Source organism: Telmatherina bonti (assembly GCF_933228915.1).
Source record: "Telmatherina bonti genome assembly, chromosome: 15".
Lineage (NCBI taxonomy): Eukaryota > Metazoa > Chordata > Actinopteri > Atheriniformes > Telmatherinidae > Telmatherina > Telmatherina bonti.
In genome coordinates, this window is record NC_136613.1 from 19,163,148 (window position 1) to 19,180,957 (window position 17,810).

Here is a 17,810-nt window from a genome sequence, read left to right on the forward strand (position 1 = left end):
CACCAGATGGTGATAAAGTGCTTTCTTCATTGCAGGTGATGAGTAATGTGCACCTCTTGGTAATGAAGAGGTTCAGTTGTTTTTGGGTTTTTTTGTTTTGTTTTTTTTTTGTTATTTACATATGCAGCCATAAAGATGTATACAGTTTATATGTAACCCTCAAGATCATGAGCACTTTTTCCAAGTTCAGCTGTATTTTCATTAAAAATACATATAAGTAACAACAGATATTTGGTTCAGGTTATTTGTCACACACTGTAAAGCAGTTAAATGTGATACCAACACCAGATGTCGTGAAATTGATGTCGAAGATGTCATTTTGTCTGATGATTCATCTCAGGGAAATGATGACATGAACAATAGAGATGAAAAGGAAAGGACCCTCAGTCTGTAGATGTGTTGGGTGAGCAATAATAGGAGCTGGTCGACACTTACGATGAGGGTCAGCTATCAGCAAGAGGTGGAGATGGAGAGGAGAGAACACTAGTTTACACTAGTTAAGTCCGTTAAAGGACTTCACTACAGGTTGTGTTTGCAAGCCAGAGTTGTGTCATGAGTACGGCTCTACTTCTTCTGCATTTGTATGAATACATGAAATGAAATGAAAAATACTTTATTAATTCAATATTGTAGTATATATTTATTAATTTGAGGAGATCTTGTTCCGGAGGCTGATGGCTGCTGGCAGGAATGATCTTCTGTATCTTTCAGTCTTGCATCGGACCTGAAGAAGCCTCTCACTGAACACACTTTGTTGTTTCATCACTGTATTGTGGAGAGGGTGTGAAGAATCCTCCATCATCTTCGTCAGCTTGTGCAGCATTCTTCTTTGAACAATCAGCTCCAGCGGCTCCAGAGTTACTCCAAGCACAGAACCAGCTTTCTTGATCAGTTTGTTGATTCTCTTCAAGTTTGTTGATTACATTTAGCTTCTATTAGTAGCACAACTTTCACTTTGTAACTGGTGCCAGCGGGAGTGGATAAAAGCTTTAGAAGTGAAGGATATGATAGCAACATAACCCTTGCTGTGTTTTAACATTACAGAGTGGTTTGTTTCACGTCGACTGGATTCAGACACAGCTCTTCGTTGTTTTTTTTTTTTTTTTTTTTTTTTTTTGGAAAATGCAGTGTGGCCATGGAGGATATTTAGAGAGGTGCATTGTTTATAATGTAGCTTCTGTGTGTGGAGTGTGTAAATGTAGCGGGTGAAAGACAAAGTGAAGCATGTTGACTGAGGGTTTTTAAATTGTGATTCTTACGTCTTCTGAAGAGGTTGTGTTTAAGCCTGTGTGTTTCTGTTTGTTTGCAATTTTACTCAAAAACTACTGTGCGGACTTTTGTTCTCTTTTTTTCTGAAAATGGGACCTGGTCTACTAGATTTCTCGTAAAAGAAAGTGATCTGGAAGGAATTGTAGACACAGAAACTTCAAAAAGAAATTCTTCACAGTATGGTTGGAAATGAGTTGCTTGTCAGGGGTCTGCACTCTGCCAGTGCTTCTCTAGTTAAAAAGATCTTTACCTGCTAATTGCTGGTCCAGTTTCCCTGCAACCTTCCTTTCTATGCTAAGCGGTGTAGAAAATGGATGGATGGATATGTCTTTATCACTGAGAATGTTTAGTTGTTGATTCTGTTTTCTTTTTTTTCCATTTTGCTATTGATGTGCAGTCAACTGAATTATTTCCTGTTTTTTGTTTAGTTTTGCAGCTTGTTTGCATGTTGAGACGCAATCTGTTTGCATTCACGTGTTAAATATGCATTCACGTGTTAAATATTTGCAGCAACAGTATTTGATGCTGCAGTGATAACTGAAGTAAAGTTATACGGCTTTTGGATATTTTGGGTATTTCTGTTCTGACTTTACTACCGGACATTGCTTGATTAGCCATGCTTGGAATAATGAGGAACCCATTTGCTTTTTATTTCACTTCATTATTTACTTTTATTACTTTATTTCTTTATTTATTACCTTTTTTTTTTTTTTTTTTTTACAGTTTGTGGTAAAAAAAAAAAAAAAAAAAACTCCTTTAAAAGCATGGCTTTCAAGTTTTAAAATGATCATTTTCAGTTAATTTTGTGGTGTGTTTGGAAATTTAGAAAAGAATGGTAATATGATATTAAAACAAGCACCTAATAAATATGTGGAGTAGCACAAAACTGTTAAATTGAAGGAAGGAGTATTATCTGTAAGCACATCATGAAAAGAGAAATTAAACGTACTATTTGAGCTGCAGCATAGTACACTTTGATGACATGATGTTGACTCACAAAGAACACACAGCTTTTCCATTTATGTTTGACATTTATCATCAGGACTGCATGTTACTGACTTGTCATTGTCTTCCTTTACATGAGAATCAATGTGTAAAATGTTCATTTTTCTTTTAATTTAAATAAAGGAATAAAATTTTTAAAAAGTATGTAAAGACACAAAAATTAAATATCCAAAGTCTTAATATTCAGACATTATCAACTAATGTATCAGTATATAGTTTTCTGTATAATGTAATAGGACACCGGATTAATTTTGAATGTTATTCTTTGAATGTTTTGTAACTTTAAAGAGTCTCTAAATCCTCAGACTATTTGTTTGTAATTATGTTGTTGGAGAACAAGTGGGTTTCCCCTAACCCCTGACCCAAGAAAAAAAACAGACAAAAAGGTCTTTTTTTTTTTTTTTTTTTTTTTTTTAATAATCCAGGGTTTTTATTTGACCCTGTCACAAAATGTTTACAAAAAATGCTACACACTAAAATTGTTATCATGAAGTCAACCAAACAAAGTAAACGGTAATTTATTTCAGCACTAACTCTGCTTTCCAGACAGTTCCAGAACTGTTAACAAGTTGGACCTTTTTTTATGACCAGAACAGTTTTGTTGATGCAGATATAAAATTTACATGTGACATGGATTTAAATGACTCAAAGTAGTCAGATCAGTCTGTGATGAAGTCATTTTAAGTCAAAACTCTCCACTTATTGGAACTGAAGAAATGTTTCAGATGAGAGATGAAAAGCCGCTGAGGACCATGAGAAAGAAGCCAAGTCGCCTTTATTCACACCTTTAGAATTACGTTTAACACACCTCCTGGTGACTGCTGATTTAACCACTGTTGGAAATCCTGTTCTGTGTGGTGACATGGATCAATTCAATCTGGCCATAAAAATGGTTTTCTTCACTTTATTTAATAATTACAGTTTTTAATTCACTTCCTTTACAGCAACATTACATTTAATGTCTCAGGATGAACATAAAAATGGTCTTGTTTCAAAAGTTATAATTTATTCCCAGCAGAGGAAATGTAAAGCTTGCTTCTTTGCATCATCCTAGGTATGAATGAATGAGTAAGACCATCAAGTACATTTAGTTTTCGCCTCCCACTGTGAAGGTAATTACACTTGAGATCAAGTATGCATGTGACATTTCAGTAAAAGCACAGAAATGAAACTTTTTACTTCTCTCTGGAACACCATTCATGACTGAGTTTGGTTTTAAAGATGACAGAACCTCCCAGGTTTGGGAGGTCAGATTGCTTATATTTCTTGTGGGTAACATGTGTCCAGGGTATGTTAAGAGTTTAAGAGCAATATTGGCTTAAATTATGTTTGTGTTTAGAGCAGTATTAAGAAAAAATCCGCATTGAAGCAATTGAATCTGATTTTTGTGGCAGAAATCTTTCCATCCACCACATTTAAGACACATTTTAAAAAAAAAAAAACCTTGTTGCTGAAGTTTTGTACACTATATATGTCTTAGAGAATGAAAAATATTAAAGTGATTACCAACACTTTGGTTGTATACGTTTGAGTCTTTATCTAATAGGAGAAAACAGACATACTGATCAGATTTTGAGAGGTTTTTCCCCAATAAATGCCTGACATGCTTTTGCTGGAAGTGCAACGATAAAAGCTAAACCCTCTGACCCCTAGTGGGCTCTTGACCACTATTAATTTATTTATCCATTTTGTCTTGTAACACGATAGAGCACCTTCTGGGTCTGATTATTTTAGACTTTTGGTGTGCCTGAAAAAATTAAGTTTTAGAAAATAAATTACTGCTCATGTTTAGCTATATCAGCAGGGTATATTCCAAGAAATTCACGCATGTATGACACTTTAAACGCACAGAAACAAGATCTTCTTACATGAGTGTTCTTTTATAAAAACACTGGTATAATTTTCAGCATCACTGGAGTTGTACTGTAATTCCACTGATCATTATTAAGATTATTAAGATGACTTTTTACACTTTTGCACATACGAATTGGTTATAAATATTTAAGTATCTAAACATGTAGAACTTCTCTGTAACATGCTTCATGTTACCTCAGTGAATGAAATGCACAAATACAGCATCATTTGCTTGCTTAAATTATAAGGGAAAAATTGCAACAAAGAAAATCCGTGCAGGAAAAATTCTACCAAATGAAAATAAATAAATAAATAAAAGCATGATGTAAATGGTTTAATGCTAAAGTGTTTTTTTCCACTGAAAAAATATTAAACGTGACTGACAGCCATTTGCAAAAGAGGGAGCTACTGACGTCAGTTTAACCCAAAGAGGTATTTACCAAATCTCATCAACACTGTAGTCCTGCCAGCCAGCCTAATGGTAAGTTAACAGTTACTTAAAAAACTAAATTATATTTTATTTAGGCCCTAGTTTAGTAGAGTGAATCTTTAATTTAAATAACTTTTATCTGATCATTTTTATTTTAACAGTCTTACACCACAAGCAGTGTTTGGCTGTTTGTGGCTTTTGTCTTTTTTAGTATTTAGACTCTCCTTATTCATTATAACAAAATATAAAAATAATGTTAAATGGTTATTTGTTGTATAGTGCAGAGAAATGTGTGTGACTAGCAGGTGCTGCAAAACTTAAGAGAACTGTCTGGAGCTGCTAATACATTATGTGTTTGGACCTTTGCAGATGGTCCCACTTCTCGTCAACTCAGCCACCGTTGTATATGTGCTGACCTGCATGTGTGCAGTGCCGCTGCAAGGTCAGAACCCAGGTCAGGTGGATCCCCTGACTGTCCTCCGGGCGGACCCGCAGTGCTGGGACTCGTCCTCGGCTCTGCTGCTGGAGATGCGCTCGCCGAGGATCGCTGACACGGTGCCCGCTTTCTGGGATCTGATGGAGTCTCTCAAGTCATCGGTCAACGGAAAACACACGGCACTGTTCTGGGACCTGGCCCGGGTCTTCTGGGACATCTATGTGGACTGCGTCCTGTCCAGGAGCCACGGCTTGGGGCGGAGACACATTACCTCAGAGCAGTCCCTCTTTACTGACAGTAAGTATTGAAAGCGTGGGTAAAGTGTGTCCACCTGAGATAGTTTGGTTTCCAGTCCAGACGAGCTGCTAGAGGTCAAACGGAGAGAATAGCTGATCGTTTACTGCACTTTAAATGAATGTGTTTTTTGTAAAATAATATTAATTCTTCATAAAGGATTTGGTACTTAAAACAGGAATTGGAGACTGTATCTATAGCAACAGCTTAACATTAGTCACTTAGCTAAAGCCATAAATTCCCCAAAAACAACATGGAAAAATGAAATGAAGTGAAACAAAATTAAATAAATGTATTTATTTCTTTTGCAATATTTCTTTTACATTTTCATATAAATGATCTGACGTTATTCCTCTTATTTAACTCACTACATCCAAGATGGAGCTAAAGAAAGAGCACACTCAAGTTATTTGTTTCAATTTTCCAGTTCAAAATTATTTTGTGATCTAATCATATGTCATGCATCCTATAACATTAAGAAAGCGGCTTTTCAAGGATGAAAAATAGTTTTTCCAGTAAATTTTTTTCTACATTTATTATAAGATTGTTGTGAGGTTCCAGTTAGTAGTATAGGTTACCTACTAATATTGCCAACAGATCTGTTACTTATGAGATTGGATTAAGAATAAACAGATAAACAAAAATAATGTAATATTTTTAAGCCTTTGAAATATGGGTCTTGCTTTTCCTGGTCTTGATACACAGACTAATAATTAATCAATATTAAAATGGTTTTATTGAGACTTTGAGATCTTGTTTGAGATTTTGTTAAAGAAGAACAACAAAGTTTAAGTATTTGCTCTTTGTTTTCACAGCAAAGGTGACAGTTTCACTTTTCATTTTAAAGACATCTGTTCTCTTGAACATAGAATATAGAATATATATATATATATATATATATATATATATATATATATATATATATATATATATATATATATATATATATATATATATATGCTGAATTTTACCTGGGTAAACTTCCAATGCGATGCCAAAGTCCAAGTGAATACAGCATGTAATATAAGATGTTCTATATACCAGGGCTACTCAATTTAGTCCCACACGGCCACAGTCCTGCAGGTTTTAAAAGTGTCCCTGATCCAACATACTCACTCTTTATATAGGGATCCAACAGCCTAAGTTCTCCTCAATGATTCATTCATTTGAGTCATGTTGAAGCAGGGATACAGTGAAAACTGTTTTTTGGGTTTGTATTATTTGTAAACAGATGAAATAGATAAAAAAAAATTGAAAAGAATAAAAAAAAAAACTAAAAAAAAACCAACAACATACATCTGCATTAAGTACCATGCTCAGCCTTTTTTATTATCATTTTTCACTCTGAATGTGTGCTTGTCCCGTACAGAGTCCTTCAGATTCAACAGCTCTGGCGTGAACTCCCGGGCATGGCTGAGCGTCAGAGTGAGACGTAGAGGACACATCACAACCCTGAAGACTGAGCCAAAATAAAAATTACATCATACCAAACAATTAAGGAAACTAACCCATCAATGACCTCCATCATTGTTTTACTGCTTATCAAGAATCTATATTTTGTGTGGCCAACAAGTAGAATTTAGCCCAAAAGACTGAGTACTGCATTTTTCCACCTTTCTCACACTTTGACCTAATGAACCAGATGCTGCAGGCAGAATCTGGTCTCATCAATCAATCATTATTCCACATATTCAGGACCAGCAGGGGGGCAAACTGCCTCGATGGCATAGGGCAGTTATAGCGGGCCTCCTGGCAGCTGGATATTAACTATACACAGTCTGTCCCAGATTGTCTTGGTAGAGACATATCATTCTTCAAACCTTGACAATGGATCTGTAGAAGACATACCTACAGTTCACATCCACTTTGTGCAATCTCTGTAAAATCCTCCATTATTCATTCATTCATTAATCATCCTAACTGCTTAGTCCAATGAAGGATCACGGGGAAGCTGCAGCCTATCCCAGCAGTCTTTGGACAAAAGGCAGGGTACACCCTGGACAGCTCACCAGTCCATCGCAGGGGAATCCTCCATAACACAAAACTTATTTTTGAGATAGTCATGGTTTCATTACAACTAACACCAGGAACACTAGACCAAACCTGCCCTAAGGCATGGCCCTATCCAGTCAGACAAACATGGCATGCTTGGAGCAAACCCAAACTAATCACTGAGGCAAGGTCTGTGTTTACAGGTGCTGCATATCAGGTACCTGACTGTTGTGGGGTTAGAGCAGCTGGGGACCACTGGGAAGCCCTAGGTTAGAACAATGACAGCTCATATTGATGCTAAAATTAAAATTTGACATAGGCTTCGTAATTAAAGTTGAAGTTAAAACAGATACATTAAGAGAATTTTTTAAAATCATGTACTGCTGTGTACTTCCGCATAATCACTAGCTGCCCCCCACAAGAATCCAAGAATTGGTGAGCTGCATGTTCTGTCTGTGCACACCTCATGTCTGTTTTGCTCCAGACTTTGAAAAGCTTCAGCTTACTACCCAGTGTCCCTGTCTGCTGTAAAAACCTCATCCTGACTGACAAGCCCTGTTCAACAAAAAGCCTCATCTCTCCTCACATGTGGGGTGTGCACATTTAGTTTCATAACATTAAAGCTTGCATACATTAAAGCTGCAAACGTGCACTTTGACTTTATTTATAGTATGAGATTAATGGAAAAAGACTCGAACTGCAAACTTCTGATCTGAGACAGAGGTACTTGACAAGAAGGGAACAACACCCCCACCAGCAGGTGGCGCTAAACGCGATTTGCTTCAAGCTGTCAGTGATTGACCCCTTATTGACCCGGATGTTTATAGGGTTGTGTTAATTTCAACTATGATTTCAACCGTATGTGTCTCTGCTTTCGACGACAATGATGGGCTGTTGATAATGCGTTCCTCAATTTACAACAAACAAACAAGTAAATAAATGTTCTGAAAAATAAATCAAACTGGTTTTTAAGGATTTTAATTTTTAGCTATAAGACTCAGTCTGGCGACTGTCAACTGTAAATATGTCTCAAGAGGGATATCAACCACCAGCAGTAAAAAGTACCCCTGGCACGAGGTTAGTGTTTTATTAGTAACAAGACCAGTGTTTGTTATCTCTTAACCACAAGCAGGGACCTGTGATGGGGTTTAAATTCTTCTTGGGATTTCTGTCTTTCTTTCGTTTTCATTTCTTTCTTTCTTTTTTTTTAAATAAAAAAAAAAAACCATTACATGTAAAGACAACATTGAGGTGCAACAAGTCTCAAACTTGTTAACAGAAAACTGAAATTGTAAAAATGTTATGATAAGCTGTCACATTACTGTCGATTAGCTCGTTGGTGAGCACAAGCTACCCTTTATGTGTTTTATTATATCCTTGTAATAGATTCAACTATATCCACGCATATAATTTATACTATATATATATATATATATATATATATATATATGTATATATATATATATATATATATAGCAGGTAAACATCTCAGCCACTCTTAACATTGGCTTCTTATTACTTTTCTTGATTCAAATTTGACCAATAAAAACTCTGCAACCTCAGGTTTACTATAACAAGACTTTGTGAAAATTTACTTCCTGATCTGTAGTTATGACAATATTCATACAGCAGGTTTTTATTTGAATCTCCAGCACTGTTGGCTAGTTTTAGCTATGTTTAGCAGTAAAATGCCCTGTTGTCACCTCGAGGTTTGCAAGCTTTAGGTTGTCTGTATGTGTGTGGCTTTAGGTGACATTGAAACCTTTAGGTGTTTTTGGCACATTCAATGTTACTTGCTGTAATTGGTGTCCTAGTTGGTCATCCTGTAGTTTATTTTAATGGTGCTGTTGGTATTGGCCTTGTCTGAGATTTTGTGTCTTTGTTGAACCTGCAAGCTTGAACACAGATGAGTTGCAGAGGAGCAGTCCTGGGAAGACGCCTATTCAAATCCTGCATGAATATGGAATCAAAAATGGGAACCTTCCTGTGTATGTGATGCAGAAGGCTGAAGGAGAAGCTCACCAGCCCAGCTTCATCTTCAATGTGACCATTGGAGACATTAGCTGCACAGGTATGCCAAAGTCCCCCCCCCCCCCCCCCCCGATGAAGTGTCATCAATCAGCGACACTGTAAGAGCAAACCAGAGAGGACAGGCCGGCTTGTCACATGTTATTTGTCTTGTTTGTTTTCATTTATATTTGTCACTGCAGTATCTGTGACACTCACCACATGCCTTTCTGACCAAAATATTGTTTATCGTTTAACGTCTGCACCAAGATGTTGCATATCTTCTATAAGTCTGTTGTGGAGAGTGCAATCAGCTTTGCAGCCATCTGCTGGGGTAGTAGCATCAGAACCAGAGACTTGAAGAGAATCAACAAACTGATCAAGAAAGCTGGTTCTGTGCTTGTAGTCACTCTGGAGCCGCTGGAGCTGATTGTTCAAAGAAGAATGCTGCACAAGGTGATGAAGATGATGGAGGATTCTTCACGCCCTCTCCACAACACAGCGATGAAACAACAAAGTGTGTTCAGTGAGAGGCTTCTTCAGGTCCGATGCAAGACTGAAAGATACAGAAGATCATTCCTGCCAGCAGCCAGCAGCCTCCGGAACAAGACCTCCTCAGATTAATTATTATATACTACAAATATTGAATTTCCCTGTGGGGATTAATAAAGAATTTTTCATTTCATTCATTTCATTTCATATCTCAATTCAGATGCACTGCATTGCATTTCCAGAGAAGATTTGAAGCATTTTCAAAGCTCAGTGTCAGGATTAAATTAATCTCTGTGTTTACCTGTATACTTTAAAATAGCCGGATTTCAGAAAGAGTTCAGAAGAGAGAACTAAGATCTGAGCTAAGATATTTTTCCCATGATGCTTTTGTAGCCTTTCTAGATTACTTGCTATATTTTATAAACTGCAACTGTAAGGTTGTTGTAATGATCTCTATAACAAATGTGTAATTATATATCATTTCAGGTCAAGGAGCCAGTAAAAAGGCTGCTAAACACCAGGCTGCTGAGGCTGCACTCAATATTTTGAAAATAGACGCTGGAAGTGGGTAAGTGGCTGTAAAATGACATTTTAATTCATGTTTAATTTAGTCACTGTCAAGGTAATTGTTCTAAATAAAATAATACAAAAAAATGTGTTGCATAGAGAAGATTAAAAGAGCATTTTTCTCTCAGACATTTTAGGTATAATCCTCAGAGATGTTAGATTTGTTGGTGTCAGGAACATGGAACTGCTTCAACTGACAACATGTAGCTGCTGATCTCTGGTTGTGGTTTTTCATGTGATGCCCGACAGGAATGTTCCTGGGAAATCTGACAGTAATGGTGTGGCAGCGGAAACTAACCACCATCCTAACTCTGTGGGCTTACTGCAGGTGTGCTGTAGTTTTTCTTCTTATAGATTGTTGTGCATGCATGTTGTGTTGACATATTAAAACAAGATTAGACATCCAACTTACATTCAACCTGCACTGTCACCTCTCCCCAGCCAAAAAAGTGAGTCCTCTGTTGACGTGCGTCATTTCTTACTCTTTCCTCTTTTCTCTTTCTGTTCCTCTCTTACTATGATAATCTTGTGTGTTTTTGGTGAATCAGCCTGTGTGGCAACTCAGCCTCAGGAGGCTGCTGGGTAAGGACAGCTCCAGAAATGTACAGAATAATTGCCACTTTGGTGGAAAAGATGACCGTACAACTTTAGGGTGACTTTAACTCTTTAGAAATGAATGACCTTGTTATGGCTGTGGTTTGGACTTAGGCTCAGTCAAGTGATGCCAGTTTTAAATCTTTATAAATACAGCGACATGTCAAACTGTGTATGAACAATCACAAGCCTCCTGAATCCTCTAAGCAGCGGAAGATTTATACAACTCAAGTGAAAGCTTCAAAGCAACACTGCTTAAGTTTACATAAACTGCAGCCTTCTGACGCTGTGAAACCACACTTTACAACTTCTTTTTCTAACTCATGGGATCACATTATATATGGTTTTGCTTTATAGCACCGTGTCACATGCCTGCAACATCAACACCCTGGTCATTTTAAATGTGCACCATGTAAGAAAAAGAACCGCAAGAGGAAAGTGATGGAGGAAATAACAGAGACAGGGAGAAATTCAGACATGAGTCAAGATGAGACTGGCTGACTAGAGAGTGACACAATGCAAGACAGATGCTGGATTAGGCTTCTCTAGGGGGCATCAAAGTGTAAAAGTCTGTAAAGTTCAGTAGTGCTATAAAGGTAAAGCATTTTGATGTGGCAGTTTCTTTCCTTCATGATTTTATTGAGACATGAGAGTTAAACAGTGAGACTGAGGTCATGAGCATTGCTAGAAAGATAAATAAATAGATGGTTTACTGCAAAAGGTGATTAAAAGGAAGATTTATTCAACTTGTGTCCAGTCCCACTGTGCAGAAACACATGCAAAACCATGACCTTTACTGGGGAGTCATCAGGAAAAAATCTTTCCTGCATCCTCGTCCCAAAATTTGTCATCGGTAATTTGCAAATATCTAAACAAGTTTGATCCATTTTAGAAGGTAAGCACTCTGCACTGTTGAAAGGAAAATTGAATGTCTTGGCTGCAGTGAGCAAAGTTGCAGTAGAGAACAAGAGAAAAACGGCTGCTTAAAGTTGTATCATCCAGGGGACAGTGATGGTTGCACTTGTGGGGAAGGATTAATTCACTGAAATACAAGCAAAGTGTAAAGACAAACATCACTCTGGCAATGTAAAGGGGACGGCTATGAAATCCACTATGGATTTCACCGGTGGTCCTCGCTGTCGCATACGGCTGCTACAAAAAGCATTTCAAAGTTGTCTGTCATTTTCTTTAATGGAAAGTTTTCATGTTACTACCTGTTTACTTCTAGTTATTAACAGTTTACTGAGGTATACATATTACAGTAGGTTATGATTTGTATGTATTTTAATTATTCTTTGGTTTTTCTTTCAGGAGTTGGCTTTGCAGCGAGGGTGGCGTCGTCCTGAGTATACCGTCTCTCTGGAGGCCGGGCCACCACACATGAGAGAGTTCACAGTTATATGTAGAATGGAGTCACTGTCAGAGAAGGGTGCGAGATACTTTAAAGTGAAATCATCTCAATAATGTGTTGTTGTTTTTTTTTTTGGTTTATTTTGTGCTGAATATTTGTCTATTTGTTGTAGCTGTAGGAAACTCCAAAAAAGCAGCCAGAAAGGCAGCTGCAGAGAAAATGATGGCAAAGCTTCAGAGCTTGTCGGGCTGCACGGAAATCACGTGGGTGTGTGGAATTTGTCTGCTTTTTTTTTTGTGCAACCTTCAGAGACAGCTGCGACATTTTATTTAAAAATCTATAAATTTTGTTTTAGACTCCAAAACCGACCGTCCGATTTGATACCATCATGAACTCCACAGCAGAGAAGATATCTTTACTCAGAAGAAATCCACTTAGCATTCCCAACACAGATTATATCCAGTTGATGTTGGAGCTGTCCAAAGAGCAAGGCTTCGAGGTCACTTACTTTGATATTGGTAAGACAACTATCTCTTTGTCTCTTGTAAAGTTCTGCTTACTTTTTACAGTATTTATCGAAGTTTTTTGCCAGGAAATTCCAATTTCTTTCTTGGTGTTTTTATTTCAGCACCATGTATTTTTTTTTTTTTTTTTATCTTAAGCAGTCCTGCTACATGATCAAGTAAAATATTTGTCCTTTAAGTTTGTCCCTTTTCAGGGCCGGTTATTGGTTCACTTTGAGACTAGTCACACACTCCACTGATCAGAACAAATGAATGTTTGTAACCCATTTTAAGTCCCAGGGGTCACAGATGACAGAAACTGGTTTACTAAGGTGGACATTGTAACCAAAACTGAAACTTTTGTCCTCCAAGTTTGAGCTGGTTTCCCTCTACACTTGCTAAGCACATTCGTCGCTCCATCAGTTTATTTTTGCAGAAAATAGCATGCAGTGACGGACTTGGAAAATCTTTCTTATTAAGAGTTAATCACAAAAAAGCCTGCATGTTGACTTTGCTGGAACACTGCTACAGTCCAAGTTTGGTGACTGGTACCACGGCCATCAGATGAGGAAGCGGACCATTAGATGTGGAGGACTAGAGGAGGCCTACTAGTCCTTATCTGTGTGCATCATGCCAGTAAACTAAACTCGAAGCCTTCTTAGACATTGAAATTCAACACTTTTCAGCAGATTGTTTGGTTTGTTATCTAAGATGCAGCCCTGTCACAGCTGCAGGAGGGTAAATATTGATTAAATTACAAACGGTATATTGTACCCAGTAAAGCCAAATAAAATCCAGCATGAGTTAGCAGACTGCACCACTAACAGTAAATATACAATAAAGTCCACAAATGCACATGCTTTGATTTCAGGAAAAGCCTGAGGGGGGGGTATATTTTATTGATAGGCCAAATCCAGAGCCTGTGACTATGAAATAGCTGCGAGCACTCTCTGAATGCAGCATTCATTGTGTCCTTATTTCCCAGATGAGCTGACAGTGAACGGCCAGTACCAGTGCCTGGCAGAACTGTCCACCTCACCTGTGACTGTGTGTCATGGCACCGGCATCTCCTGCAGCAACGCGCACAACGACGCAGCACACAGCGCACTCCAGTACATCAAGATCATGGCTAATAGTAAATAAGCATCACCAGCATCAACAGCTGCTTTCCCTCCAGCATTGTCCAATGACTCGCCTGTCACCATGATGTCTTTCTGCTCTGTGAAATCAAGATATGTTTTTCCTTTAAATGTTTGCCATATTTAAGCAAATGTTAATGAATCAATTTTTATTGCAAAGCTTTTGCTTTTTTTCCCTTTTTTAGAAGAAAGTCTTTACATGTTTTTAACTGTCAGTGAGTCATATTCTGTATCTGTCCATCACTCGCTTTTGCTTTTGCAGAAATATTTCATCATGATTTTGATTTCCAGCTGAATAATGATTTGTTTTTACTCCACATAGTTTCTACTGTGTTGTATTAGGAGAGATTACATGGAAACATATTTATTTTTTTATGTTTTTGCATCTGTTTGGATGCAATCTGCAATGCAACTCGCCATCTTTGAATTGTCCAACTTCAGAATAGAAAATGTGTTACATTGTTGTCTTTTTTTCTGATACATAAAAAAAGAAAACAAAAGCACTCATTTGTGTTTTTTTGTTTTTATTTTGCTGTAAGAGATTAACGGCAGCAGCTACATAAATTCATAAAATAAACCAAATCATCACATTAATGATTTCTGGTGTCTGTTAATAATTATACAAAAGGCTGTAATGAAGGAACAGATTGCTGCGCTGCCCTCCAGGGGGGTTGCAATGTTGTGAGTCAAACGGCTCTCCAGGGAGCTGACCAACTAACGGCGATCAATTCAACGGGCAGCACGTCCTGCAGTGTTGGTGTAATTACATCAAAGCCATTCAGTTTTGATTTATTCAGTTTTGTAGCTGACAAGTGATAAAACACATGAATATATTTTTTCATTCAGTCTGTAAGTGAGTCATTTTACTTATGAATGATTGTAACGGGGTTTTGAAAAGGAGAGCCAAAAATTACTGAGTAATAAAAATGAATTATATAAATGAACTTGTCATACATTAGTAGTAGAGTAAATATGTTAATATGTATGTAAATATATGTAAATATGTTAAGTGAAATCTTTTTTTCCCCCTCTTTTTCAACTGGATTTCTATAAATGTGGCTTTTTTTTTTTCTTCTTTTGCAGGTTTATTGTGTTTAGATAATAAACACAATAAATGAAAATAGCTTCAATAGCTAATAGCTTCATGTTTATGTTTTCTACTAATTTTTGGTCTGGTTTGTGCTAGTTTAAAACCATCCATACAACAACTTTAATCCATGTCATGTCTTTATAAAAAGCTTCACATGAAACCTTGATGGTGGGAGAACTTGCTATTTTATTAAACTCATAAAGGCAAATATGGGATGTTTGTCTTCCCTGGGGGGGGTTAATTTTCACAATAGTGTGCACAGAGGGTTCAAAGTTTTATGTCACACACATGAGTTGCATGCTGATGGCTTTAAACTAGTGATATAAGACTGCTCTGATGGTAAAATGATCCTTTTTCATGTGCATGCTCAAACATCCAAGTGAAACGACGGAGCTGGAATCAAGTTCTGACTAGATTTAATAAGACGTAATGCAAGTTTTTATGTAGTCAAGTGAACTGTTTTAGCTCTGTTGCCACATCTGGTATTGGGTTAGTGAGTTTTGGTCAACTGTGGCATCTTTCATGCTGTACTTTTATGTGGGAAAACATTTTGACCATCTGACTGGTGGTTTGGGAAGTTTTTACCAATCAGAGGCAGAACTTGTGGAAACGCGACCGAAAAATGTTGCTTTTATCTCTGTTATTTGTTTGATTAATCATTACAAACTTTAAAAGTTCAATTTCAGAAAGTTACCTGGAATCCAGACTCAACTATTTTTTTTTTTTTTACCTTTTTCCAACAATAAAGTCACACAGACCCCTCTACTGTCGAGTTTTGCCATTTTATTAGAACAAGCACTATGTAGCAGCAGTGTACAGTGTTCATGGAAAGATATGTACTTGTTAAAATTGCACTTTAGAAGGTACCCATTAGGAAACAGATTTAGAGGAAACCGAGCTGACATAGTGCTTCATGATACATGTCAGTCCAAGGGAAAGAGTGTCCAATTGCAAAAACAAAAACCATTTTGTTCTTTTTTTTTTCTTCCTTTTTTTTTCTTTTGGTAAGGCATTGCAAACATTCACTGGCAAGCTAAATTGTCTAGACATGCAGGTGGAAAAATGGAAGAAAGCTTGAGGTTTCCCCCCCCCCCACTACATTCTGACTCTATGATACAAACACTATGCAAAGCACTGCCCTGACCTCCACACACAACTGCTGTAGTTTAGTAATCAATGTGAGTGGAAAAAAAGACATTTTGCAGGGGTGTCCAATCTTCTGAATATTATGCAGAACCGGTAGCAGAGCAGTGCAGAACATCTTTAAACTTTGCAAGCATGTTACAGTCAGTCAAAACTCTTCTACTCATCTAGAGTCAAAGAAAACTTCCGTATAATCTGTCCACCATTAAATCCTCAGTGGAAAGTGAAGAGTGTTGGGAGTTTGACTTGTTAATGGCATACCTTTGTTTTGGCATGGGATTTCCATCAGTTCTGTGGTTGTGAGGCATTAGGAAATGCATTAAGGCACAGCAAGTGAAACGGACGCTGATGGGTGGAAGTGCTAACTGCGATGTGGGAAAACATGAAACTTTCTACACACAAGTTTTTCAGGGAAAAAATGGGACATAGATACAAAGCAGTACTACCCTTTTTTTTTTTTTTTTTTTTTTTTTGGTTTGTAAACTGCAGTAACAGTGCACACACAGGACAAATTAGTTTCACGCAGTTTCATACGTCCTCCTTCAGCCTCACCCTGCAGTCCAGAACAAAGGAAATGAACTTAAATGTCCTCGTGAACAGGTCGATGCATGATAACTTGTCATAGTTTCAACTTTGTAAAAGACTAAAACAGAGGGCGCTGGTTAAAACATTAAAGCTTATCTGCTTTGCAACAAATATACAAAGCTCAAACAACTTCTGCTTTGCAGAAGCCCACGACACAGCAGTGAATTCTCATGGGAACCTATTCATGCTTGTATGGTAAATTCATACTGAATGAATTTGGTTTAAACATCTAAAACATGTAAAAAAAATAAAACTGTTTTGTGACAGTATGGCCTGTAGGTGTCCCTAGTGTTTCATGATGTACGAACCAATCTTCAGCTTTTTCCAGTGGTGACATTATCTCTTTAATAAATAATCAGATTAAAAGTATCCATGATTAAATTATTAACAATATAAGTTATTTATCCATGTTTGCTGATACTAAATGAGCTCCTTTTTAGTTTGTTTTCTCTACAAATAGAACATTTTTGGTTATAACTTCGGAGAAAATGTGAGAAAAACTTCCTTTGGGCTTTGGATAAATGATGACATAATCTCCATGACGACATAATCTCCCTCTTTGCGTTGGGAGATTATGTCGTCATGTTTGCTAGAAAATGTCACATCTTTTTATTTTTTGTCATTTTTTCTGTAATTGAACACAAAACCACGCAGTTGCCCTGCAGCTGTGTCAAGCTGTACATGAGCGATTGGACTATAAAAGATCTTTTACGGGCAAAAATCAGGAAGGTTTGACAAACTGTAAAACATAACATCTCTACAATCTTTTTTTTTTCGTACCTAAAGTAACAGTTTTCTGGAACACATTCAGAAAGGTGAGCAGACACTTAAACTTTGCCAACTATATATGGAAAAAGTCATGTATGAGTTTATGTAACCATGTGATTCAGAAGAGTTTCTTTTATGCAACAATAGTTAAAATTACACCGTGTGAGCGAAGGGAGGGAGGCAGGGGGGCGGGGGGGGGGGGGGTGTTGATCCCTATCCCTTTGTTTACATTATACTATGGCAGACATGTGTTGATAGTATTCCCATTTAGATTATTTTACCTTTCTTTTT

The 17,810-nt window shown here is 37.2% G+C and overlaps 1 protein-coding gene across 1 annotated transcript; it reads left to right on the forward strand.

Annotated features, from left to right (window-relative positions):
• The first annotated feature begins 8,206 nt into the window (after positions 1–8,206).
• On the forward strand, positions 8,207–14,264 carry prkra (protein kinase, interferon-inducible double stranded RNA dependent activator). Its single transcript, XM_079253721.1, has 8 exons — positions 8,207–8,357; positions 9,176–9,351; positions 10,266–10,347; positions 10,596–10,674; positions 12,252–12,369; positions 12,464–12,558; positions 12,647–12,809; positions 13,780–14,264. The coding sequence occupies exons 1-8, from the start codon at positions 8,305–8,307 to the stop codon at positions 13,935–13,937; spliced, it is 924 nt and encodes a 307-aa protein (XP_079109847.1). The 5' UTR covers positions 8,207–8,304; the 3' UTR covers positions 13,938–14,264.
• The last annotated feature ends 3,546 nt before the right edge of the window (positions 14,265–17,810 follow it).